This window comes from Dendrobates tinctorius, unplaced genomic scaffold (assembly GCF_039654945.1).
Source record: "Dendrobates tinctorius isolate UK_male_01 unplaced genomic scaffold, ASM3965494v1 ptg000304l, whole genome shotgun sequence".
NCBI classification, from domain to species: Eukaryota; Metazoa; Chordata; class Amphibia; order Anura; family Dendrobatidae; genus Dendrobates; species Dendrobates tinctorius.
In genome coordinates this window covers 3,555,949-3,583,896 of record NW_027361971.1, presented here as the reverse complement: position 1 = coordinate 3,583,896, position 27,948 = coordinate 3,555,949, and the positions used below count along the sequence as shown (strand labels likewise).

At 44.4% G+C, this 27,948-nt stretch overlaps 1 protein-coding gene across 2 annotated transcripts in view; it reads right to left on the bottom strand.

Annotated features, from left to right (window-relative positions):
* The window catches only part of OPTC (opticin), a 338,728-nt gene that overhangs the window by 154,252 nt on the left and 156,528 nt on the right, over positions 1-27,948 (bottom strand). For both annotated transcript variants that reach the window (XM_073560757.1, XM_073560756.1), the window contains one exon: positions 12,251-12,386. In XM_073560757.1, coding sequence (XP_073416858.1) covers positions 12,251-12,386 — 136 coding nt within the window. The remainder of the gene's footprint in view (positions 1-12,250; positions 12,387-27,948) is intronic.

Here is a 27,948-nt window from a genome sequence, read left to right as displayed (position 1 = left end):
AAGAGTTCATTCACGTCACGTCTCGTCACGCCATGAGATGTCACATCCTAACATAAACGTGCATAACAAAATGTGTAATTGCAATAATTTTCTGGGAGAAATACTTCATTTTCTGAAACAATTTCAAGAGTGCCAGGGTGACAACACTTTCAGCCATGAGTGTACTAATATATATATTACGGCATATCAAGAACTAGTCTGAACAAGTGCATACTAGGCAGTTAGGTCAGGGACCCATTCAATAAGATCACCTTGACATTAGTGAATGGGCTCACATTTTTTGGCCAAATTTTGTGCTAAGCATCTCATGTGTTTTCCTAAATTTCAAAATCTATTACGCTATTCACACTTCATGTATTTCACATTGACATGCCTTAATGCAATTGAGTGCAACCATTTCCTCATTTTGATATGATAGCGGTTTATTGGTAAGCACTTGTTCAGACTAATTCTTGATGTGCCATCAGTTTTCTGTTATTTGCATGCTAGCTTTCTGACTGAGCACTCAACCCTTCAGCATGCTGTGGTTTTAACTACATCCAATCACATTTGGTTCCGACCTTCCTACAAATACAGGATTTACCAAGTTATTAGCCAGTGGTAAGTGTTCACACTAGGCAGTTAGGTTAGGGACCCATTCGATCATGAGATTACCTTGAAGTTAGTGAATGGGCTCACATTTTTTGGCCAAATTTTGTGCTAAGCAACTCATGTGTTTTTCCTAAATTTCAAAAGCCATTAAGCTATTCACACTTCATGTATTTCACATTGACATACCTTAATGCAATTGAGTGCAACCATTTCCTCATTTTCATATATATGTCTATCTATGGATAGAGAGATAGATATATCTATACATATTTATCTATAGATATATAATACCAAGGTCGATGTTTATTAATGAACAATATGTTTAATTTTGAAAAAAAGGGAAAAAATGGCGTAGGCTACAACACAATTTTCTGCACAAGAGGGGGAAAGCCAACGACTGGGGGAAGATATTCATAGACTAGGAAGGGACCATAGTTATTGGTCCCCCCGGCTACAAACATTTGCCCCCAGCCGCCCCAGAAATGGGGCATCTTTAATATGCGCCAATTCCAGCACTTAGCCTCTCACTTCCAACTGCCGTGTAGCCGTGGCATATGGGGTAATAAGTGGTTAATGTCACCTTTGTATTGTAAGATGACATCAAGCCCAGTTAGTAATGGAGAGGTGTCAATAAGAAGCCTATCCATTACTAATCCTATAGTTATTAAGGGTTAAAAAAAGCCACAGCCAGAAAAAAGTCTTTTAATGAAATAAAACACTACACAGTTTTGCCATATTTATTAGACGCCTAATCCATGTGACGCCCTCGAGCTCCTAAAAAAAGGAAAAATAAAAATAAACAACCAATTACTCCCTATTCTGATGTAGTCCATTTAATAACAAGTGACCCACGATGATCTCCCCTGTAGAAGAGTGACATCGGGTGATGTGACAGCTCTACAGGGCCTCCCACGATGAACTGACAGGAGACAATAGCTCCTGCAGTGCATCACTGAAGAGGTTACCTGAGTTCAGGCTCTCACTTTATGGCAATGCTGCATTAGGGTTAGGTTTAGGGGACCTCTCTCCCGGCGGCAGAGGGATACAATGTGGAGGATTACCTCTGACTGTCAGTTCATCGTGGGAGTGCCTTTAGAGCACTGACATCACCCGATGTCAGTGTTCTACACGGGAAATCGTCGTGGGATACTCGTTATTAACTGGACTGTGGCGGAAAGGTAATGTATAGGTTGGTTTATTATTTTTATTACAGGAGATCGAGGGCTTCAGGGACTAGGTGATTGGTGAGTATGTACTCTATGCTATATGTTGTATGTACTGTCTGTAATGTATGTTATATGTATGTATGCTCTGTATGGTTTTTTTTTACTACTGAACACATGCATTGTCTGATGGGACTACTTTCCCATCATCGGTAATGGTATCACTGTGAGCATTCATAGCCAGATGGGAGCAGTATTCCCATCATACAATGGCTGCTTACACAGACACGCACACACACAAGGACACACGCACACACACAGAGACACACACACACTAGACGCAGACCCCCGCACAGACACTCACACAATCTCCGCCCACTCTCCGCCCACACACTTCCCTCCTCCCGATCTGCAGTGTTTCTTGCACCCACATCCGCAGCAAATCTGAAGATCTTTTTTATATCTGCGGTTTTGCTGTGGATTTGCCTGACTTAATGGAAGTCAATGGGTGCAGAAACTCTGCAGATCTGCAAGAAGAATTGACATGCTGTGGAAAAAAAATGCTGCAAATCTGCGTGGATTTTTCCACAGCATGTGCACAACAAATCTCCATTTCCCATAGATTAACATTGGCTGTGCACTACACTGCAGATTTGATGTGAATCCGTGCGCCAAAAACGCTGAGGATCTACATCTAAATCTGCAACATGTGCACACAGCCTTAGGGTATGTGCACACGCTGCGGATTCAGCTGCAGATCCGCAGCGGATTTGGCCCTGCGGGTCCGCAGCAGATTCTGCTGCGTTGTACAGTACCTTTACTTCCTATGGAAATAAAAAAAACGCAGTGCACATGCTGCGGATTTTCCCACGCGGCTTTGCTGCGGGTTGCAATCCGCAGCATGTCAATTCTTTGTGCGGATTTCGCTGCAGTTTCAAACCTATCCATTATGAGGTGTGAAACCACAGGGCAAAACCGCAGGCTAATCCGCAGATAAACCGCAGGACTTTTGTCCTGCGGATGTACCTGTGGATTTTTCAACAAAATCTGCACAACCTAAAAACTACGTGTGCACTTACCCTTATAGTTTACTTAGTCAATAGAGAGCACAACATACAGCTCTGGCAAAAATTAAGAGACCATCACATCAAAACCCTGTCATGGGCAGCCCATTCTCCAGACCTCAACCCCATTGAAAACCTCTGGAATGTAATCAAGAGGATGATGGATAGTCACAAGCCATCAAACAAAGAAAAACTGCTTACATTTTTGTGCTAGAAGCAGTGTGAAAGACTGGTGGCAAGCATAACAAGACACATGAAAGCTGTTTTTAAAAATCATGGTTATTGCACAAAATATTGATTTCTGAACTCTTCCTGAGTTAAAACATTAGTATTGTTGTTTCTAAATCATTATGAACTTGTTTTCTTTGCATTATTTGAGGTCTGAAAGCACTGGGTTTTTTGTTTTAATTTTGACCATTTTTCTTTGTAAGAAAAAAATACAAAGTTTATTGCTTGGAAATTCGGAGACATGTTGTCAGAAGTTTATAGAATAAAAGAACAATTTACATTTTACTAAAAAATATACCTATAAAGAGAAAGATCAGACAAACTGAACATTTGAATGTGGTCTCTTAATTTTTGCCACTAGAGCTGTATAAGTGGTTGGACAGAGGGAAGGAACTTTGTTATAATGACCGGATGCCTGACAATGGTATCCTGGTCTGCCAGCTGCAGACATTTATCAGGGTCTCTGAAAGGCCAAATTAAAGGCTACCTGTCATCAGAATTCTTACAGAGAGAAAAATAACACTGCACTACAAAATTAATGCAGTGCATTATATAAGTAGTCAAAAATGTATGTTCAAGTTCCCTTGAGGGTCTTAAAGAGGTATTCCCATGTCCAAGATCCTATCTCAGTAGCTTAGGAATCCATGTTTGCAACCACTCATATTGTGACAGTTAGATAGTTGTTAGTGGTCGTAACCATGGATATCTAAGTTATGCCTATGGGGTAAGCATCATAGCTAATAAGAAGAACTATACTACATTTCTAATTGAAAGTAATTGCTAATATTGTTATTACATTTTTGGATAGGATCTTGGAGATGGGAATACCCCTCTAAAAATCTTGTACAGTAAAATAATTTCTTTTACATTTTGAAAAAGTGAAAAACACAAAAATATATATATATTTTTTCACCAAAAATTCTCTATTAAAAGAAAAAAAACTTAATTGGTATTTCTGTACAATACAACTATCCCAATTTTTTATACTGCAAATGACATAAAAACATTGAAAAATAATGGTAAAATTGCTTTCCGCTTTTTAAGAAACAGAATAAAAAAATTATCAAAAAAAGTTATGTTCACCAAAATTATACCAATGGGAAATATGTTGCCCTGCAAAAATTGAGCCCCATATAGCATCATCAACAAAACAACTAAAAAACACTCTTTCAAGGTGGTAAATGAATGATGAATAGTGTTGAGCTTTCCGATACCGCAAGTATCGGGTATCGGCCGATATTAGCTGTATCGGAATTCCGATACTGACTTCCGATACTTTTTTCGTATCGGATACCGGAATCGGAAGTTCCCATAAAGCTGTCCGCCTGCTCGATTTGATTCAGCCAATGGGAATCTTCTGAAGTGTGGGCACATCCTGTTAGGCATGTTAACTATTGGCATGGCTGTGATTGGCTGCTGAAATGACGTCATCATGATGTGCGGTCTGTGCGCATCATGATGCGTGGCCTGTGCTAACTGCGGGGGGTCTGTGCCGACTGCTGGTGGTCTGTACGGGCCTCTCGGGGCTCTGTGCCGACTGCCTGTGCCGGCTGCCGGTGGTCTGTGCGGGCCTGCCAGGGGTCTGTGCGGGCTGCCGGGGGTCTGTACGGGCCTGCCGGGGGGCTTGTGCCGGCTGCCGGTGGTCTGTGCGGGCCTCCCGGGGGTCTTGTGTGTGTGCAGGCATCGTCCGATGGGACTACAAGTCCCATCGGGCGATGCCTGCTACACTGACAGTGATTGACACATTAGCCAATGATGGGACAGTAGTAGTCCCATCATCCGGCTAATGTGTTGAATGTCAAAGAAAAAAAAACCAAACATACATACATACTGTAGTACTACATACATACATACGTACTACATACATACATACTACATACATACGACATACATATATACTACATACATGCTACATACATACTACATACATATATACTACATACATATATACTACATACATACTATATACATACTACATAGATACATCATACATATATACTACATACATACTACATACATACAACATACATACATACTACATACATGCTACATACATACTAAATATATACATACTACATACTACATATATACATACTACATACATACTACATACATACTACATACATGCTACATGCATGCTACATATATACTACATACATGCTACATACATACTACATACATATATACTACATATATACTACATACATGCTACATGCATGCTACATATATACTACATACATGCTACATACATGCTACATACATGCTACATACATGCTACATACATATATACATACTACATTCATACAACATACATATATACTACATACATACTACATACATGCTACATATATACTACATTCATACATACATACTACATATATACTACATTCAAGCAACATACATACTACATACATGCTACATATATACTACATTCATGCAACATACATACATACTACATACAGTGGGGAAAAAAAGTATTTAGTCAGTCAGCAATAGTGCAAGTTCCACCACTTAAAAAGATGAGAGGCGTCTGTAATTTACATCATAGGTAGACCTCAACTATGGGAGACAAACTGAGAAAAAAAAATCCAGAAAATCACATTGTCTGTTTTTTTTCATTTTATTTGCATATTATGGTGGAAAATAAGTATTTGGTCAGAAACAAGCAAACAAGATTTCTGGCTCTCACAGACCTGTAACTTCTTCTTTAAGAGTCTCCTCTTTCCTCCACTCATTACCTGTGGTAATGGCACCTGTTTAAACTTGTTATCAGTATAAAAAGACACCTGTGCACACCCTCAAACAGTCTGACTCCAAACTCCACTATGGTGAAGACCAAAGAGCTGTCAAAGGACACCAGAAACAAAATTGTAGCCCTGCACCAGGCTGGGAAGACTGAATCTGCAATAGCCAACCAGCTTGGAGTGAAGAAATCAACTGTGGGAGCAATAATTAGAAAATGGAAGACATACAAGACCACTGATAATCTCCCTCCATCTGGTGCTCCACGCAAAATCCCACCCCGTGGGGTCAGAATGATCACAAGAACGGTGAGCAAAAATACCAGAACCACGCGGGGGGACCTAGTGAATGAACTGCAGAGAGCTGGGACCAATGTAACAAGGCCTACCATAAGTAACACACTACGCCACCATGGACTCAGATCCTGCAGTGCCAGACGTGTCCCACTGCTTAAGCCTGTACATGTCCGGGCCCGTCTGAAGTTTGCTAGAGAGCATTTGGATGATCCAGAGGAGTTTTGGGAGAATGTCCTATGGTCTGATGAAACCAAACTGGAACTGTTTGGTAGAAACACAACTTGTCGTGTTTGGAGGAAAAAGAATACTGAGTTGCATCCATCAAACACCATACCTACTGTAAAGCATGGTGGTGGAAACATCATGCTTTGGGGCTGTTTCTCTGCAAAGGGGCCAGGTCGACTGATCCGGGTACATGAAAGAATGAACGGGGCCATGTATTGTGAGATTTTGAGTGCAAACCTCCTTCCATCAGCAAGGGCATTGAAGATGAAACGTGGCTGGGTCTTTCAACATGACAATGATCCAAAGCACACCGCCAGGGCAATGAAGGAGTGGCTTCGTAAGAAGCATTTCAAGGTCCTGGAGTGGCCTAGCCAGTCTCCAGATCTCAACCCTATAGAAAACCTTTGGAGGGAGTTGAAAGTCCGTGTTGCCAAGCGAAGAGCCAAAAACATCACTGCTCTAGAGGAGATCTGCATGGAGGAATGGGCCAACATACCAACAACAGTGTGTGGCAACCTTGTGAAGACTTACAGAAAACGTTTGACCTCTGTCATTGCCAACAAAGGATATATCACAAAGTATTGAGATGAAATTTTGTTTCTGACCAAATACTTATTTTCCACCATAATATGCAAATAAAATGAAAAAAAAACAGACAATGTGATTTTCTGGATTTTTTTTTCTCAGTTTGTCTCCCATAGTTGAGGTCTACCTATGATGTAAATTACAGACGCCTCTCATCTTTTTAAGTGGTGGAACTTGCATTATTGCTGACTGACTAAATACTTTTTTTCCCCACTGTACATGCTACATATATACTACATTCATGCAACATACATATATACTACATACATGCTACAGACATACAACATACATACAACATGCTACAGACATACAACATACATACTACATACTGCATACATACAAGATACATAGACATACAGTACATATAACACAGAGTACATACTCACCAATACTTGTCACATTGTTCCCCGAAGCCAGTGTGATCTAAGGAAAAATATGAAAATAACAAACCACCAAATACTCCCTGATCCGCAGAAATCCACGAGTGAGTGTCCCACGCCGATCTTCCGTGGAGAGCAGCAGCATCAGCTGATGCGACCGCTCTCTACGGGGCTCAGGAATCCAGTGTCGGGAGGTAAGTATCCTTCCGCACTGTATTCCTCCGCCACTGTAAAAAAATAGTCCCTGGTCTCACTTTATGGCAAATGCTGCGTGGGAACTTTTTCACACAGCAATGTAGTGTTGTATGTCTGTAGCATGTTGTATGTATGTATGTATGTATGTACAGTATGTAGTATATATGTATGTTGTATGAATGTAGTATGTATGTACTATGTATGTATGTATGTTGTATGTAGTATATATGTTGTATGAATGTAGTATATATGAAGCATGTATGTAGTATGTATGTATGTTGTATGAATGTAGTATATATGTAGCATGTATGTAGTATATATGTAGCATGTATGTTGTATGAATGTTGTATATATGTAGTATGTATGTAGCATGTATGTAGTATGTATATATGTAGTATGTATATATGTAGTATGTATGTTGTATGTATGTAGTATATGTATGTTGTATGAATGTAGTATATACAGTATGTAGTATGTATGTATGTATTTAGTATGTATGTAGTATGCATGTAGTATGTATATATGTAGTATGTATGTAGTATGTATGTATGTAGTATGTATATATGTATATTTAGTCCTGCCAATAAAGCTTCTTTGAATCTAAAGCTTCTTTGAATCATGTAGTATGTATGTAGTATGTATGTATGTAGTATGTATGTAGTATGTATGTAGCATGTATATATGCAGTATGTATGTATGCAGTATGTATGTAGTATGTATGTATGTATGTATGTAGTATGTAGTATGGTTTTTTTTTTTTACATTCAACACATTAGCCGGATGATGGGACTACTACTGTCCCATCATTGGCTAATGTGCCAATCACTGTCAGTGTAGCAGGCATCGCCCGATGCCTGCACAACACAAGACCCCCGGCAGGCACGTACAGACCACCGGCAGCTGGCACAGGCCCCCGGCAGGCCGGCACAGGCCCCCCGAGAGGCCCATACAGACCACCGACAGCCGGCACAGGCCCCCGGCAGGCCGGCACAGGCCCCCGAGAGGTCCATACAGACCACCGACAGCCGTACAGGCCCCCGACAGGCCGGCATAGGCCCCGGAGAGGCCCGTACAGACCACCGAGAGGCCCATACAGACCCCGCCCGCACACACAGACACGCACAGTGTCCGCCCACGCACCGCCCACACTCTTCCCCCCTCCCAAACAGGCTGTACAAGACAAGAGAGGGGTTTTTTCAATTCCGATATTTCTGTCCCATTGACTTGAATGGGACTTCCGGGATCGGAATCGGCGATACCCGATACTTTTTTTTAGATCGGCCGATCCATTCCGATATGATATTTTTCAGTATCTTTTCAGTGTCTTTGTACCAAAAACTGCTCTGTAAAATGAAAGGAGATCTCTGCTGGATCTTAAAAGCATCAAAGACAATGTTAGTGTAAGACAGTGCTGATGCATAAGGTTCTCTATTTCTGGCCCACCCTATATTATTTATAGGTCTAGGTCAATGGCCTGTACTAAGAAAATGCAGAATTCTATTATACTTGTTACTATCTTTAATGAGACTTTCTTCCTTAAAAGTTAGTAGAGAGAAGCCTTGCTTTTGCAGTCACAGGGGTAGCTGTAACCACTCCCCCCGGCACTGACAGACAGCCGGCTCTAATGCTGAGGGACTTTCAGTCAGTGTCGGGTATGCGGTTACAGCTTCCGCTCTCCATACATTGAGCGGTGATTGAAACTTTGCTGGCTCAACCACAGTGACTCAAAGATGAACGCTGCCGGGGTGAATAAAGTTAATTTCCTCCTGGCAGTGGGGCTCTTAGTGCCAATGAGCACGGTGTCAGAATACTGTTAACCTGCAGAATGACCCCCATATCTGTAGGTTAATAGCATTATTTTACATGACTGTTCCCGTTATTGTATTTTAGAAGTAACCAATTTTTGCTTATAAAGTATATGGTGGCATAATCTCTCATTCTTACCTTTGGTATATTCATTTGTTGCTCTAATCCCAGATCTTCAATGGTTATTTTCCTACTTGTGTACCTCAGATCTGTTCCCTTTGCAGAGAGGAAAACTTAAATAGGACCTGACACCAGGTAGTTTTTGCACTTACTTTATTCCTGATGCTCCCTTGAGTATTCCACCTTTTTCTATTTTTTAAATCTGCCACATCTATATGTATAATCGCCAGTTGGGACTTCCGGCCGCTGTCCCCGAATCCCATAAGGTACTGCGGCAGTGTCACTTGCTCAGGCGCACTTGCGGCTACAAACTGCACCTGCGCAAGTGACATTCACGTCACCCCTATTCCCGCACATGCGCAGTAACATCCACAACTGCGCGCTCTACCCGCGCATGCTCGGTAGCGACGCAGCATTAATTTCACCGCACTCCGGATGCGATAGCCTATTCTATTGGTTTCAGAAATGTGAGTCATTTTATTAGTGCTAACTTTTCTGATTTTTACCAAGGGGGCAGTGCTTATAGTGTATAAAAGTCCATATCTCTGGAACCATATGGCGGACTCTGATAAAAAAAAAAAATAGGTATATACGGGTTAGCAGTGGGAATAAAATAAGAGCAAACACTGGCCACTTTTCTCCTGGTGACAGATCCTATTTGAAACTTTCTTTTTACATAGAGCTATGGAGCTGTTCCACTAACTATGATTGGTGAAAGCAGATCTAATCTCATAGTTCTTCTCCCTGTTAGAGAAGGAATGCTGTAATGGTATAGTAGTGCCCCGGGCAGGCACGTCAAGTGAAGACCATTCTAAAGATTTCAGGGAAAAGGTTAGGTGATTAAGTGGTTATTTTCCAAAGTATTTATTTTATTAATTTATTTTAACTTATTTATATAGCGCCATTAATTCCACAGCACTTTGCAGACATTAAAGTACTGTGCTTGTTTTCCATTTACTAATTTTGAATGTATTGTTTCTTATTGCTTTGTGTTGTTTGATGCTATTTATTTAGCTGTCAGCTACCAGGAGAAAGTGTAGGTATCATCATGACACTTGGCTGATCAACCTAAATGCATTACTGAAGCTATGTTACCCTGTCTATACATAGCCACCCCAACAGGTTTCGCTTCAACAAGCTTCCTCAGGAGGCTTGGGCTATAATGTGTAAGCACTGTGATATGTGAGGCAGCAACCGGTGTCACAGGTAGGGGTTGCTGTTTGTTCTCCCCGGGGTGTGGCCATGAGGGGGCATTGCAGTAGCAGGCATAGCTATGGTTGCAATGGTGAAGCAGTGACCGATGTAACAGGTAGGGGTCACTGTGTGTTCTCCCAGGATGTACATGGAGGTGTATGAAGGCCATAGGAGTGCATGGCAGTCATGGGTGTAGGTGTGACTGCAATGCAGACTAAAGATAAAATAAGTGCTAGACTTGGGCATGGTAGTGTCCAAGGCAGATGTAGGGAAAATCTGCTCTGGGATGTTGTGTTGTGAAACAGACTGGAGAATGGTAGTTGTGCAGTCCATTTTATTCCAGACCCGGGTTTTCCATGTGGCTGAAGGCCACAGGTTCCGTCATTAAACGTCCTGCAGGAAAGGGTTTGGGTGTGTCAGGGCCACTTTCAGTTTTGGTGTAGGTGAGAGTGCAGAGTAGAGGCTTGGCAGAGCTTTTGTCTGTGTGAAGAGACACAGGACAGAGCGGAGCAAATAGGCCTAGCACCCACAGCATACACAGTGGTGCTGAAGTCCACGGTGACTAGTCTCGGAGGTAAACTGTCTTATGCCCGGAGGTGAACCGTGGGAAGACTGTCCTGTGCCTGAAGGAGGACTAGAGTGTTTAATGGCTGCAAACAGGTGGATATGGTACCCGGCTGTAATCCGGAGGATATCATGGACTGTGTACGGCTGTGAGTAAAGATACATTGATACAGCGGTACAGTCCCCCACGGAAACAGGTCAAAGGGAAGTCCAGCGTGTTTAGTGACTGTAAATGAAAGGATGCTATGCAGTGTGGTGCAATGTACACTAATACTATGCACTGAGATTATATTGTGTGAATTTGGACATTTAATGCTGTGAAGAAACACATTAAAGGAGTTTTGTGTTTGAACTTTGTGGGTCACTGCCTCCTCACTGCATAAGTGTGCTAGCGCGGCACTACAGATAGTAGAGTACTGCACAACAATGCTCAGGGGCAGACAGGAATACATGATAAGGCATGTTTGCCATCAACAGGCTATGTGAGTTTTATAACTGTCTGGTGCCAGAAAATCCTACTATTGGCCCACAAAACTGTAAGGCCTAGGCTATCAAGAAAGTCTGAAGGTAGGCCAGGAAAGGTATGATGTGGAATCTTTGAAATCCTGTACATCAGATCACTTGCAGTATTGTGGGGATTCATAAGCAGGAGGTGCATTTGAAGTGTTACCTAAAGAATCTGAAAGTAATCCAAAATTATGGTTAAGTGGAGCTCAACACTGCTCCCAATGTTTCAACCCTTTATTAGCATTTTATTGATGTCTTTATTAAGAGCACTAAGATTTTTGTGTTTTCCATGGTCATGCACTGTGCCATATGGCCATCGCAAAGCCTTTTATATGTGCATGCCTTTTTTTCCAAAATTTCTACAGTCTTATATCAATGCTTGGGAATTTTAATGTGTTGATGTTGATTTCAGGGCAGATGGAGACTGTCTTATTGAATCTTTGTCACTTGTTTGTTTTTGGGTTTGGGGAACCTCCTCCTCAGAAAAAAAAGGATGCAGTTGCTATAGTTCAAGATGTAAGCTGTAGAGGCCCACGTAAAGTAAGTTATTAACAGAATTGTAGGCTTTTAGGAGATCTTACTGTACTGACCTTGTTCTGTTAAAGATCCAAAAATGTCGGGTTCAGCAGACTTTGTTGCAATGGGTGCAAGTGTGGTAATTTGGGGCTTTTGGGTTGTTGATAACTTTGTCTTCTTATGCATAGGAGCCAGAGTAGCTACTTCAATCTGTGAGTGGTCAGAATAAAGGAAACAAAGTATGATACAGTTTGAAATAAAATAGAATGGATTACACAATAATAATAGATATTTACATAATTTATAATCTATTGTCTGTTGGTATATTACCCAGCCTTTCACAGCTTTTGATGCAAAAAAAAGGATAGAAAATGATAAGAAATTAAAATAAAGAAAAAAATTAAACAAAAATTGAGCAGTTCCTTGTTCCAATTTTGACCCAAGAATGGCCTTATCTAGGCAGCTGCGGGCTGCTATTTTTAGCCGGGGGGTTCAATATCCATGGCCCCTTACCAGCCTGAGAATACTACCCCCAGCTGTCTGCTTTAGCAAGGCTAGTTGTCCAAAATGGGCGAACCCCACATCATTTTTTTAAATCATTTATTTAAATAATTAAAAAATACAGTGTTGGGACCCCTCTCTTCTTGCTAACAAACCTTGTTGAAGTTGACAGCTTGAGGGTTGAAACCCCCAGCTGTGAGTTTTGCCTGGCTGGTTATCAAAAATACAGGGGAATGACAATATTTTATGTGTTTTTCATTATATTTTAGTAATTTTGTAGGATAAAAATGATTCTTTTATTCTCCCTCTAGAATACAGAGATATAAAAATATACTACTGTGTACAAGGTATCAGTACAATCTGCCTGTGCAATCACAGCTTGCAATACAAAGCAAGTACACAAAATCTTCCCTAATACATCACCAGAGTCTGTGGTTTAGCTATTTCAGCTCCTGTGTAATATTGAAGGTTGTGTGTTCAATTACAGGGTAGATTCTAAAAATAAAAAATTCTTTTTTGAATTGCTTTTTATTGTTTTTAACAGTTTTAGAAGAGCAAACAAAGCTTGACTTTTTCTTCACCTCAGTATACAGGGAAGATAGAAATACATTGAAATACAAAATGTATTTCTATGTACATGTATAATCTGATTCTGGGTTCACAATACAGATCAAGATTACAAAATTCTCTGTTTACCATTATGAACATAGATAGGGCTGCTGTCTACAAATATTGAAATGCAAATTCAAGTCCCAAACAGACCTGATCATGGGAGAATAAGCAGTGAATATTATAATTTAATTTATGCAGACAGAAGTGGCCATGCCACTGAGGAGGAGGAGCTACAGAGTGATGAAGACGTTGGAGAGAGGTGAGTATCAGGGGGACAAAGTTCTGACATGGCAGGATCTGGGACTGTTGAGAGCTATGAGAGATGGTGTTAATGATTGTTCTGCGTGCATAGAATTCTGGTTGCCTGTTTAAACAGGTCTTTAAACATCAGCAGATCAGCTTGTATTTTTCCAATTAGTGGTCATTTAATGGCTGCACTAAGCTCATCTAAATGAGCCCTTAACGTTAGCACTGGCTATGCAGTATGATTTGTATTTGTGTAATATCTAAAGTGATAATGGCAAGTAGACCCATTCTGAGAATTTGCCTTAGTAGGCATATTCCCAGTGTGCTGCTTCCTTAAAGGGAATCTGTCACCGCCATCAGTGGCTTATCTACAGCATTCTGGAATGTTGTAGATAAGCCCCCGATGTAACCTGAAAGATAAGAAAAACAAGTTAGATTATACTTACCAGAGGGCGGGGTTGTGTGTGGTGGGTGCCGCGGTCCGGTGCCTCCCATCTTCATACGATGCCGTTCTCCTTCTTACTTCTGCTGCGGCTCCTGCGCAGGCGTACTTTATGTGCCCTGTTGAGGGCAGAGTAAAGTACTGCAGTGCCCAGACGCCGGGAAAGCTCAGAGAGGTCTGGCGCCTGCGCACTGCAGTACTTTTCTCTACCCTCAACAGGGCAGATATAGTATGCCTGTGATGGAGCCGTGGCAGAAGTAAGAAGGAGGACAGCATCGTAGGAAGATGGGAGGCTCCGGACCAGACGGCGACACCCATCAGACTGGACCAGATGCTGGGGTGAATATAATCTAACTTGTTTTTCTTATCTTTCAGGTTACATTGGGGGCTTATCTACAGCATTACAGAATGCCTTAGATAAGCCCCTGATGGCGGTGCCGGCAGCTGATAGGGCTAAAATGAGGTGACAGATTTCCTTTAATGAATTGTTGACACAATGGGCTGCTTGGCTTGTTCCTGTATTTTCTAACCATGATATTTGCAGGAGTTGTCACAGTCCAGTATCAGAGAGTTTCCGTTACTATTTCCTTCTGATGGAGATAAAACATAATTGATATGTCTAGCAGGTGGCAACATTTCAGATAGATGTTGCCTCCTAATGAACTTGTGAGAAGTCTGGGGCTTTCAGCAGTATGTAAGGGGTAGCAGTGATACCCTTGAAGAATCTGTCAGGGTCCTGACAGCGCCGGCGTACAGCCTCCGCTAAGCAAGGAATCACCCGCACCGTAGCGACTCCTGGGGACAAGAACAGCCAGAAAATAAAGATGCACGGGACCTTAATGTAAAGTTTAGAAAGCAGGCACAGGACCTACGGTCATGTGAACGGTCATGTGACTGCAAGGGGGGCGGGGCTTAGCATCCTGCTTTCAAAGAAGGTAGAAAACTCAAAGTCGGGCAAAGCGGGGGTCATGCACAATACAGGCAAGCGAGGTACAGGAGGGATAAACAGACGGGAGGTCAGAAAAAGCCAAAGGTCATACACAAGATCTCAGTAAAGTTCCAGGGATGAGACAGAACGGATAGTCAGAGCCAAGCAGAGATCAAAATCAAACAGACGTAGAAGGTACCAGGCAGAATCCAAAGCAGAATCCAGAGAACAGACAGAGTCATACACAGAGAATCATGCAACCAGAACACAGCACTAACACACTCAGGGGTCACCACACAATGCCAAGGGCGAAAGTATAACTGACGGGGGATGGGAGCTTCCTGAGGCTATAAGAAGCCTACCCAGAACCAATGAGAGGCCACCATAATAGGTTGCAGGTGTGCAGGTGAGAGTCTGCACTGAGGTCAGAACATTAACCCTAGCAGTGCCGGTCACCCAGCACTGGTATCATGACAGTACCCCCCTCTCAACGGGGGGCCTCTGGACCCCCAGGCTTGCCCGGGTATCTAGCATGGAAAGCCCGAACCAGACGATCCGCATGCATCAACCAGGCCGGCACCCAGGACCTGTCCTCCGGCCCATACCCCTTCCAATGAACTAGCTACTGTACTGACCGCCGTACCAACCTAGAATCTACGTTGTGACCAATCTCATATTCCACATGTCCCTCAACCGAAACTAGAGAGCAGCGGCCTCGGATTCTCCCCGGACTGCTTCAAACGGTTTCAGTATAGATCTATGGAAGACGTTAGGGATCTTGAAAGAGGGTGGAAGGCACAGCCTGTACTCTACTGGGTTGATTTTTTCCATAATCTTGTACGGGCCAATGAATTTGGGGCCCAACTTGGCTGACGGAATCTTTAACTTAATGTTTCGCGTGGAGAGCCAAACTTTCTCTCCAACCTGAAACATGGGACCAGGTGTTCGTTTCCTGTCCGCAAAAAACTTATACCTGCCTTGAGACCTAGATATACGCCGCTGGACTTCTGCCCATGTATTTTCTAACCGCTGAACAGAATCCTCAGCCCCGGGGCACCCCGAATCCAGACGAGAAAACTCACCAAAATGAGGACTGAACCCATAGTTGATCAAGAAAGGGGACAGACCAGTGGATTGACTCCCCCGACTATTGAAGGCAAACTCAGCCAACGGCAGTATATCACACCAGTCATTCTGTCTAGCAGAAGTCAGACATCTGAGGATCTGTTCCAGAGACTGATTAGTGCGTTCCGTCTGACCATTACTCTCAGGATGGTATGCAGAAGAAAAGGACAGAGATATCCCTAATTTTTTGCAGAAAGCACGCCAAAACTTAACCACAAACTGCACACCACGATCAGACACCACATTCAGGGGTACCCCATGCAAGCGGACCACATGCTGCACAAACAATCTGGATAAGGTCTCAGCAGAAGGTAATGCGGACAGGGGTACAAAATGAGCCTACTTTGAAAATCTGTCCACCACTACCCATACCACCGTATTACCCCTGGAAGAGGGAAGATTGGTAATAAAATCCATGGACAGATGGGTCCACGGTCTTTCGGGAACTTCCAGGGGCATCAGCTACCCCGCCGGCCGGCTATGGGAGCTTTTAGAATGAGCGCAGACCCCACAACCAGAAATTAATTTCTTTATATCAGAACCAAGAGTAGGCCACCAGAAGATCCTAGCCACCACCAGTCACGTGGCTGATATACCAGGGTGAGCACACAACTTGGATTCGTGGAACTCTTGCAAGAGTTTAAAGCGAAGTTGCTCTGGGACAAACAACTTGCCCCCTGGCTTGGCCGCAGGAGCCAGCGACTGGGCCCCCTCAATTTCCCGTTCCAATTCAGACGAGATCCCTGCTAACACCACCCCACGGTGCAGGATGGAGGACGGTGGCTCAGGGGCAGGCACAGGGTGAAAACTATGAGATAAGGTGTCAGCCTTGACATTCTTTGACCCTAGACGGAAAGTAATAGTAAACTGGAAACGAGAAAAAAAAAGTGACCAACAGGCCTATCTGGGCGTTAATCTTTTAGCAGACTCAATGTATGACAAATTTTTGTGATCAGTGAACACAGTAACCGGGTGACTGGCCCCCTCCAAAAAGTGCCTCAATTCCTCAAATGCCAACTTGACCGCAAGAAGCTCTCTATTGCCTACATCATAATTTCTTTCAGCAGCAGAGAACTTCCTGGAAAAGAAAGCACATGGCCTGAGGTTGGTAAGAGTGGCAGACCCTTGAGATAACACTGCCCCCACCCCCACCTCAGAGGCATCTACCTCTACCACAAATGGTTTGGAAGGATCGGGCTGTACCAAGACAGGAGCAGACATAAAACATTTTTTCAGCGTCGCAAAGGCCTCTTTTGCAAGCGAGGACCAATTTCTCACATCCGCACCTTTGCATATTAGATCCGTGAGAGGTTTGACCACTTGTGAAAACCCCCGGATAAATTTGCGGTAATAATTGGCAAACCCCAAGAAGCACTGAAGACCCTTAAGATCTCGGGGTTGCACCCAATCCGCAATGGCCTGCACCTTCTTGGGGTCCATGCGAAAACCCTCACCGGATACAATTAATCCCAAAAATGACAATTCTTGCACACAGAATACACATTTCTCCAATTTGGCATACAGATGATCTTCTCTAAGTCTTTGGAGAACAGTTCGTACATGTTCCAAATGAGAATGCTTGTCGGAGGAGTATATCAAAATATCATCTAAGTAGATAACGACAAAATGACCAATGAGATCTGAGAATACCTCGTTGATGAAATTCTGAAATATGGCGGGGGGCGTTGGTAAGACCAAATGGCATGACTAAATTTTCAAACAGTCCCTCGGTCGTGAGGAACGCGGTTTTCCATTCATCCCTGTTATGAATGAGTCACCGTAGGAGGCAAAAACAGAAATACTAGCTAAGTCCAGAAAACCAGAGAAGTTGGCAGCTATCGGATTGCAGACCCCTGAACCTATCAACAACAACTAGCAGTAGCCGTGGGGGTTCCTACGATGCCCTAGACCCCTCGATCACAGCCGGAGAACTGCCTAGCCTAAAGACAGAAAGGGAAATCTAAACTGCCCCAGAGCAGACCCCAAAGCAATAGGCAGCCCCCAACATATAATGATGGTGAAGCAAGAAGAAAAAACACTAACACAGATAGAAAGATAGACTGAGCAAATGATGGGGCCCAAGCTAACTAGACAGGACAGGAAAGCTGCTGTCTGCAATCCGCGAAAAAACCCTATGAAAATAAGAGCCAACAGACTGACAGGGAAAAAGGCCCTGAAGACGCTAGGCTTCAAAAAGACTATGTCAGTACTCAGGTATTTTCTGAAGACAGAGCAACCGACAAAAAAAGGAATTCAGCTCACCCCAGCAGGGAATGGCAGAATCCAGAAAAGCAAGGCAAACTAAAACCAAAACACAAATGCAAAAAGGGAAAGCAGAAAACTTAGCTTTTGAGGAGCAGGAATCAGACTGGTCTCCTAGAATTCCACAGAGAATTCACCAGCGAGGAGGAAGGGTGTCGGCTGCCTTATATCCAGTCAGAGATCCCCGTCGCCCAGTCATCCTCTACCAGCTCAGGTGCTTGGTAATCACAGCCTCACTACCTTCCTTCACCAGAAAAGGGAGTTCATCAGACCTCAATGGTGAAGGGGAAAATGAACTCATAACACATCCCCCTCTCGGACCCTTATCAAATTATATGCCCCCCGAAGATCCAGTTTAGAAAACCACTTTGCCCCTGATAGTTGGTTACACAAATCGGGAATCAACGAAAGCGGGTGAGTATTCCGTACCGTAATCTGATTAAGCTCCCGAAAATCGAGACAGGGACGTAACCCGCCATCTTTTTTCTTCACAAAAAAGAAACCTGCCGCCACAGGTGAGACTGAAGGACGTATGTGTCCTTTGCGCAGACTTTCAGCAATGTACTCCTTCATAGCCAAGCGCTCAGGACCAGACAAATTAAACAGATGGGCTTTAGGTAATTTAGCCCCCGGGACCAGCTCAATAGCGCAGTCAAAGGGTCTATGTGGCGGTAACGTCTCGGCCTCGCTTTCGGAGAATACATCTTCGAAGTCCTTCAGGCATTCCGGAATACCTTCCAGCTCGACAGATGATACAGACACTGATTTAACAGGTTCAATCAGCAGTGCGGATTTATCACATAACTTAAAATCATTAAACCCCCATTGAACAATCTCCCCCGTTTTCCAGTTAATAACTGGGTTATGACATTGTAACCAGGGCTTGCCCACCAGCCCTGCAGGTAGATTGTCCAGAATAAAACAACTTAGGTTAGCCACATGAGTAGCGCCCACTCTGAGTGAAAACAAGTCAGACAAAGAGAATTCCCTCCTTAGTGAGGGGAGAGGAGTCAATGGCCATCACCTTGATCTGAACCTTGAGCCTAACTGTCCCTATCTTACAGTGTGTGACCAATTGGGAGTCAATGAGGTTAATCGATGATCCGCAGTCCATGAAGGCTGTAGAGGAAAAAGAACTACCGTCCACAAACAGTTCCACATGCAGTAAGACTTTAGAAAACGAGGAAAAGGGTACCCGAGGGTCTGAGTAGTCTCCCCGTTGACTACCCAGACCTAGTCGTTTCCCGCCCACCGGGTTGAAGACGGGCAATCAGGGCACTCCCTTTTCCAATGTCCCGTTTTACCGCAGTAAAAGCATAACTGCTTGTCCTTCCAGGCGTTTCCTCTCCGTATCCTTCAGGGAGAGGGCGCCTACATCCATGACCTCAGGGGCAGTCTCTTTTCCACAGGGGAACAATGGAGTTTCCACCTGCATCACCCCTCTGGCCCACTGCCTGTGGTCCATCCGGACGGCCTGGGTCATGGCGTCCTCGAGAGAGTTAGGTGGGGGATGTAACGCCAAGGCATCCTGCAGCCGCTCGGACAAGCCTCTGCGAAAGAGTCCTCGGAGTGCGGCGTCGTTCCAAGAGACCTCTGCGGCCCAGCGGCGGAATTCAGTACAAAACCACTCAGCTGCGTGCTTCCCCTAACAGACGCTCATCACCATGTCCTCTGCCAATCGCACTTGGTCAGGCTCATCATAAATGTGCCCGAGGGCCTCAAAGAATGCATTCACAGACACTCTCTCAGGGGCAGTGGGAGGAAGGGAGAAAGCCCAAGCTTGTGGGTACCCTCTTAACAGAGACATAATGACCCCAACCTTCTGACTTTCGTCCCCAGAGGAACGTGGTCTCAAACTAAAAAAAGTTTGCACCCCTCCATGAAGACCCTGATCTCCTTTTTGTTTCCAGAAAAAAAGTCAGGCAGTTTAACAGGTGGTTCTGGGGACACCAAAACAACATCACTCGCCCCAGCCCCCAGAGACCAGCAGCTAGAGCTCCCCGCAATGTCTCAGAAACCTGCTGCTGAGAACGAGCCAGAGCTTGCTGCTCCAGAGATAAACCCTGAAACATCTGGTCAGCCAGAGACTGTATGGGATCCATAACTCTCTGCATAAAAAACCCCAAAAAACTTAATGGTCAGTTATAACGTCGGGGTCCTGACAGCGCCGGCGTACAGCCTCCGCTAAGCAGGGACTCACCCGCACCGTAGGGACTCCTGGGGACAAGAACAGCCGGAAAATAAAGATGCACAGGACCTGAATGTAGAAGTTTAGAAAGCAGGCACAGGACCTACGGTCAAGTGAACGGTCATGTGACTGCAAGGGGGTGGGGCTTAGCATCCTGCTTTCAAAGAAGGTAGAAAACTCAAAGATGGGCAAAGCGGGGGTCATGCACAATACAGGCAAGCGAGGTACAGGAGGGATAAACAGACGGGAGGTCAGGCAATGCCAAAGGTCATACACAAGATCTCAGTAAAGTACCAGGGATGAGACAGAACGGATAGTCAGAGCCAAGCAGAGATCAAAACCAAGCAGACGTAGAAGGTACCAGGCAGAATCCAAAGCAGAATCCATAGAACAGACCGAGTCATACACAGAGAATCATGCAACCAGAACACAGCACTAACACATTCAGGGGTCACCACACAATGCCAAGGGCAAAAGTATAACTGACAGGGGATGGGAGCTTCCTGAGGCTATAAGAAGCCTCCCCAGAACCAATGAGAGGCCACCATAATAGGTCCCAGGTGTGCAGGTGAGAGTCTGCACTGAGGTCAGAACATTAACCCCAGCAGTGCCGATCACCCAGCACTGGTATGACAGAATCCTTGCGGGATGATGAGAACATAGTGAGCAAGAACTGTCATCTACTGGGCGGGCCCAGGCAGGTGGAATAAACTTTTACCGGAAGGGTTTCATGAAGGGGCAGCTTCATGTACTGACACCGGTTAGGTGACTAACGGGGCCGAGCCCTGTGATATAAAAACCTTGCATGCCAAACCTCAGAGTTTTGGTGGCAAGAGCAAGAGAGAGGATGGCACAGACCAGGACTGGCGCAGAGGCCATCGTGATAAGTCTTAGCGGGAAGCTGACTCCACCGGACTGATGGATACTTCCTGCTAAAGGTCAGGCCACATCTGAAGAGACTCGGAAGATGTACTTTGGCAGTCAAAAGCCAAATCCCAGTCCCCTCCACTCCAGACTTGGCAGAAGCCTGCCAGCAGTCAAGCCCCGAGGACCTGCGAGGAGGCAATGCCAAAAGAGGCATGGCTGCGACCGCAGTAAGGTGTCGTGAGGGAACACGGCCATCCATTCCAGCCTGGACATACTGTACTTGGGTTGGCCGGGGCTCGAGTAACAGATAGGGAGGGGGCCACTTGGGGAGTGGGAGGCTCAGTGCCAGTTAATAGAATACGTCAGAGACAGACTTGCAGCCTAGTGGGAAAAGCCGGTGACCCTGCTAGGGTCATAATTTGATAAAGAGAGCCAGAGCACCTACATGATAACCACTGTGAACGGGTATATCACCTTCGTGCAGAGAACTTCAGTATTGTGTGAGGGAGGGCCAGGGCAATAGTCATGGCTGAGATCATTAGGTCTTGCGTGCCCTGGTCTCCCGTCACATACAAATAACGTCCCATTGTTAGGGTACTTGCCTCTTTACTCTCTGCACCGTCAGGGGCATCTCGCCATTGCTTTAGATCTCCTCTGGTCGCTTGTGTACGAACAGAGACACAGTCCAGTTGCAACTTGAAATATAAAACTTTACTTTTGTCTGTACACAACACATCCTTTTCAGACACAGCATTTGTATAGGATTTCAAACAGCTCACATCCACCACTTTCCCCGCACTCTTTCTTTGGTCCCTCAGTACGTGCCAGGGTCGTACTGCCTCTTGCGGTAACGCAGCATCTTCCCTTTTCAGACTCACTGCGCTTTGGGGTTCCCTTGTCCGTTTTGCCCCGGATCTTAGGGCATCAGTACATGCGATGATCTGCCACATGATGAGCGACCTACGTCCCTGTACTGTCCTGGACCTCTTCTCTCACTTCTGCTCCACCACTGATGTACCCTGTGCTGGTTCAGCTGTACTTCTGCCCACTGGCCCTGGATGGCTGGGTGCCTCACTTTTAATGTTGCAGGGCTAAACTGAGGTACTCTACTCTCCCTATGTTATAGATATTGTACATAGCAGAATACGTATATACATATATACAGTTATACATAATACAATACAGCTTACATTTAGGAAGGGAGTGGAGTATCACACGATCCCGGTAAACCCCTTACAATTGCATAATGAAGAACTTTCGTTAGTAATTGACTCATAGCAGTTTCTGGTTTTCTGTTTGATTTATCTTGCTACTATCCCTTACTGTCCAGAATTTCTGTAAATTATTTTTGCATTTCAACAAAGTTATATCGATCACCAACTGTTCCCACCTCGCATTTTCTGTGTCTTGCATTCGGTCTCCTGTATTACAAGTATGCCAGCTGCAGAAAAGGCCATCATTATCCTTGAGTATAGAATCTGTTATGTGTTAAAACAGATTAGTGTCACAGCACACTGGGTGATGTCTCCTCAACACTATATCACCCCCCCTTCCCACTTCCATGATAGCACATCCCCTTTACTAATGCTGCTGTGTATAAACCATGTCCCTTCTGCTCCCTCCCTCTCCTGTTATCACAAGTGGCAGTTGGTATTGAAAGAAGAGATAGAGGGTGGACATGACAATTTTAGTGTCTGCAGAGCCTGTGAAAACAAGAAGCAGTAAGCTAAGTTCAGAGACCACTTGTCTTGTGTCCTCCTCTATTTATCATTAAACAAGTGCATCATACTGGGTATGGGGGGCTGTGGGGGCATCATATTGTGTGCAGCATCTATGGGCATGTCATACTTTATGGAGAAACTGTGGGGGTATCGTATTGTGGGTAAGCCCTCATACTGTGTGTATGGGACTGTGGTGTCCATCACACTGTATGTGGGAGCATGAAAATGTGTATACTTAAAATAAATACTTAAGGATGAACAACAGGAGCAGTATGATTTACTGCTGTTGATAAAAACTTTACAGAAATCTGTAAATTATATGGTTTTGATTATTTGCTACAGGTAAAAGCACGTTACAATAAGTCACATTGTAACATATATTAGCAGTAGCAGCCCAGAGACTTAATTCTGTTCAATATTAAGCCCTTCATTCTTCAGCCTCTTTTCACCTTCCTGACCATGCCAATTTTTTCAATTCTCACCAATGTCACTTTGTGAAGCTATAACCCAGGAACGATTCAACATATCCCAGTGATTCTGAGATTGCTAGATTGTTCTTTTGTGATGCATTATTCTTCATACTACTGGTAAATTTTTATCTATATGGTTTGCATTTATCTATGAAAATATTGAAAATTTGACAAAAAATGTGAAAATTTTGCAATTTTCAAAATTTGAATTTTTATGCCCTTAAACCAGATAGTTTATTCATATTTACCCATTTATATGGGTATATGACATTAATTCCAGCGCTTTACAGACATTATTGACACTGTCATCATTGGGGCTTACAATCTAGATTCCCTCTCATTATGTGTTTGGATTGTGGGAGGAAACCGGAGAACCCAGAGGAAACCCAAACAAACATGCTGTCCTTAGTGGGATTGGAACCCAGGACCCTAGCGCTGCAAGGCTGCAGTGCGAACCAACATTTGCTACATGTCTACTTCATATCAGCATAATTTTTGAAACATCATTTTTTTGTTAGGAAGCTAATGGGGTTAAACGTTTTTCAGCAATTTTTCCAACAAAATGGACAAAAACAATTTTATTCATGGACCACATCCCTTTTGAAGTGACCTTGAGGGGCCTATGTGCCAACAAATACCCAAACGTGACCCAAAAAAATACCTCTAAAGTACTCAGATAAGTCATAAGACAGCTTTATTCTGTGGGTCAGTAAGATTACAGCTATACAATATTTATATAATTTTATGTTTTGTCGCTTTTACACTATAAAAACTATTTGATAGAAAACAGAATTGTTTTTGCATTGCTAAAGGCCTCTTTCACACATCAGGTTTTCGCCGTCAGGCGTGATCCGGCGCTTTTGACAGAAACCGGATCCGGCGAAATGCAATGCCGGATCCGGTTTCCCCCCCATTGACTTGCATTTGTGCCGGATCGCGCCGGATGGCCATGCGTTTCATCCGGTTTTCGCCGGATCCGGCAATGTGTCGCGATCCGGCGTCTGGAAAAAACGGCTACTGTAACGTTTTTTGTCTCCGGCGAAAAAGCCGGACCCACCGGATCCGGCGCGTCCGGCTTTTTCACACAATGAAAGCCTATGAGCGCCGCAATGCGCCTGATCCGGCGAAAGCCGGATCCGGTGGCCGGATCCGGTTTTTTTGGTCTGAGCATGCTCAGTAGCTCTGCCCACAAGACATATATAAAAGCAAGACAGTGGGACCCACAGCCACACCCAACATGCCACCCAAGAAAGCAACCAAGCGCAGCAGGAGAAGGCAGGAAACCACTGCAGCACCATCAGCACCACCACCACCCCAAATGGAGCAGCAAATGGAACATGCTGAGGAGGGGAGTCCAGCAGCAGATGAGAGACGGTAATTATCAAATCCCCCATTCCTCCAAACTAGGGCCATGGAATATCAAGATATTCATTGGACCTTTGTTTCTCTTTATTCAACAGCCGCCCAAGAGATGCAGCAGCAGCAGAAATGGCATCACTGGCAGCAGCAACAGCAGCAGCAATACCCACAGCCATGGAGTCTGGCCATCAACAGGACAGCACATCTTCTTCTGGGAGCCCTCCCTCGCATCGTCAGCGTTTGACGGTAAGTTTTTATTTCCAAAATCCATCATCTCTGTAATATATGTCTATTCATTGCCTTTTATTTCAAAACAGGAATCACAAGATGAAGAGGAGCTCCCAGAAGAAGAAGGAAGGGGTGGACAGACACCTGGAGTGGGCTCACAATTGGTAAGTTTTTGGCATCAAACGCAGAAACACAACATCACACTACACACAACACATAGAAAACAATGTTCTGCAGACCACACACAGCAAACAAATGCCTACATCCAAAGACATAACATTTTTTGTTTTCTTCTCTAGTCTTCCCAATCTGGTGCTCGGCCAAGAGGTCCTCGCAGTGCCTCCCAGGGTCGTCGGCGACAGCAACGCGGCGGTCACCAGCGTGTAAGTATAAATATTTTTGCTTTGTTTTTTTGCACTTTTTATTTCATTTCTTTTGTGGAGGCTAATTGTTATTTTTGTCTTTTTCTTTAACAGCCTTCACAGCGTGCTCCCGACTCTGACGGTGAGGATGGAGGACTCGATGTGGACCACCTCATCGATCTCGTCAGAGAAAGGGAGCCGCTCTGGAATATGGCTGACCGCCGCCACGCTGACCTTATCGTTACCCGACGACTCTGGGAGGAAATCTGTTCGCTCCTTGTGGGCCGCTGGGAGGACCTCGATGTTCGGGCCCAGATTAAAGAGCGTAAGTATATACAGTACCGGTTGCTTGATGTAAACCAGTGTTTCCCGAACTCCAGTCCTCGTGGTCCCCACGGATCATGTGTTCAGGATTTCTATTTACTATGGAAATCCTGAAAACATGACCCCTGGGGACCATGAGGACTGGAGTTTGTGAAACACTGATGTTGTATACTAACCACTCCTTTCTCGTTTCAGGGAACAGAATTGTGAATCGGTGGCGGTCTGTGAGGGATCGTTTCAAGAAGGAGTTCAATAAAGAGATGCGGGCCCCGAGTGGATCTGGAGGACGCAGGAGCAAGTACAAGTACGCACAAGCCCTGTCGTTCCTCCGGGAAACAATGGTCACTAGAAGGTAAATATTACACACCACATGTGAAAAAAAATGTTAGATGTAACTTTTTTTTTTTCAGCCAGGGCCATACCATGTCAGTATTTTAATTGTTTTTTTTTCTCTTTATTCCACAGCACGGTGAGCAGCACTCGGGAGCCTGCACGATTGGACCCTTCTGAGGCGATCCCTGAGGAGACCGGCACCGAGGGACACTTCGACCGCCCCGGTACATCTGCACCTTCCCAGCCTTCCCACACATTCGACCCATCTGTCCCATCCACCAGCACAGGAGCATCGTGACCGCCTACATTACATGAAGCTGCTGGTGAGGAGATCGCTTTCCCTTTACCCCACCCTTCTGCCCCTGCCACCTCTAGTACACCTGCGGGTACTGGGCGACAGCGGCAGAGGGGTCAGGAAAAGAGTTATGCGCAAGAGTTCTTGCATCTGAATGCATCTTTCCAGAACTGTCTAAAAGTCTTGTCAGAGCAAATCTCCGCAGGCTTTCAGCAGATCAACTCCAGCATTCTGGAGGTGAAGACACTTCTGCAAACCATGCATTCAGAAGCAAGATCTTCGCCAAACCACACCTTTTTCAGGTCTGTTGTGGAGCGCATGGCAACACTATCTCCTACCCAGCAGATGCATGTAATGCATTCATGCCACGGTGCTCTACAGCAGGTTACCTCCCAACCTCCACCTCCCACCACTGTAGTTCCTCCACCTGCACCCCCTCCAGCCACTTTCCATCCTCCCCCTCCTATTACATCTGCACCCCCTCCAGCCACTTTCCATCCTCCCCCTCCTATTACATCTGCACCCCCTCCAGCCACTTTCCATCCTCCCCCTCCTATTACATACCAGCAACCTCACCAGTACCATCAACCTCCCCAGTACCAGACATCTCCCCACTTCCAGCAACCTGCCCCGTACCAAACTCCTTCCCCATACAACTTTCCATCAACATCATCTGCTCCTACAGTCCCTGCCCAACCCTCCACTCCACCGCCCACTACCTCTTCTGCCTCCCACATGTCCACCCATTCTGTAGCTTTTTCCACACCTTCACCTCTAACTGTTCCTTCCCCACCACGATCCCAGTCCTCTCTCCACACACCCAGTGTCGAAGTGTCCCGCAGCCCCTCCAGCAGTATTTCCACCCCACACTACACAGATTTGTAATGTGTGTTTTTTAATAAAAATGCCCATTGGGTTTAAAACCTTTATTAAAAAAGTTTTTTGCACTTTAAAAACATTTTACAAAAAAAAAAAAATTTTAAATAAAAGTTAAATTATCGTTTCACAATGGTTGTCTGTCATTTCTTTCTGCGGCGAACTATGTTTAAAAAAAAGGTTAAATACAGGGTATTTCAAATGTAAAAAGGTATTCAAAACCAGGTATATAACTGTGGGTATATTTTAGCTTTTTGCCACAGTTGTGTTCCTGGTTGTGTTTGAAGCATAGTATTTCACCTAAAAAGTTGTGTTTATTGTTGGTGATTTCCTAACAATGTACACAACTTTTGTTAAAAGGTGAAATACTTTGCATAAAACACAACCAGGTACACACCTGTGGCCTAAAGCTAAAAATAGTAAGACCATGACAAGATAGCCAACTTTGGTTGGCAAAGGTATATACTGTTGGTCCAGAAGGTACACAAGTTTGGTTAGGGCACAAATCTTTCACACTCTGTCATCCTGCCAGTGTACTCTGCCTTGAGGTGACAAAGTATAGTGCAAAATTGTCCCTCATTACTGAAACCGTCACAGAACTTCTAGTGGTAATATTTCCAATGACAACATCCA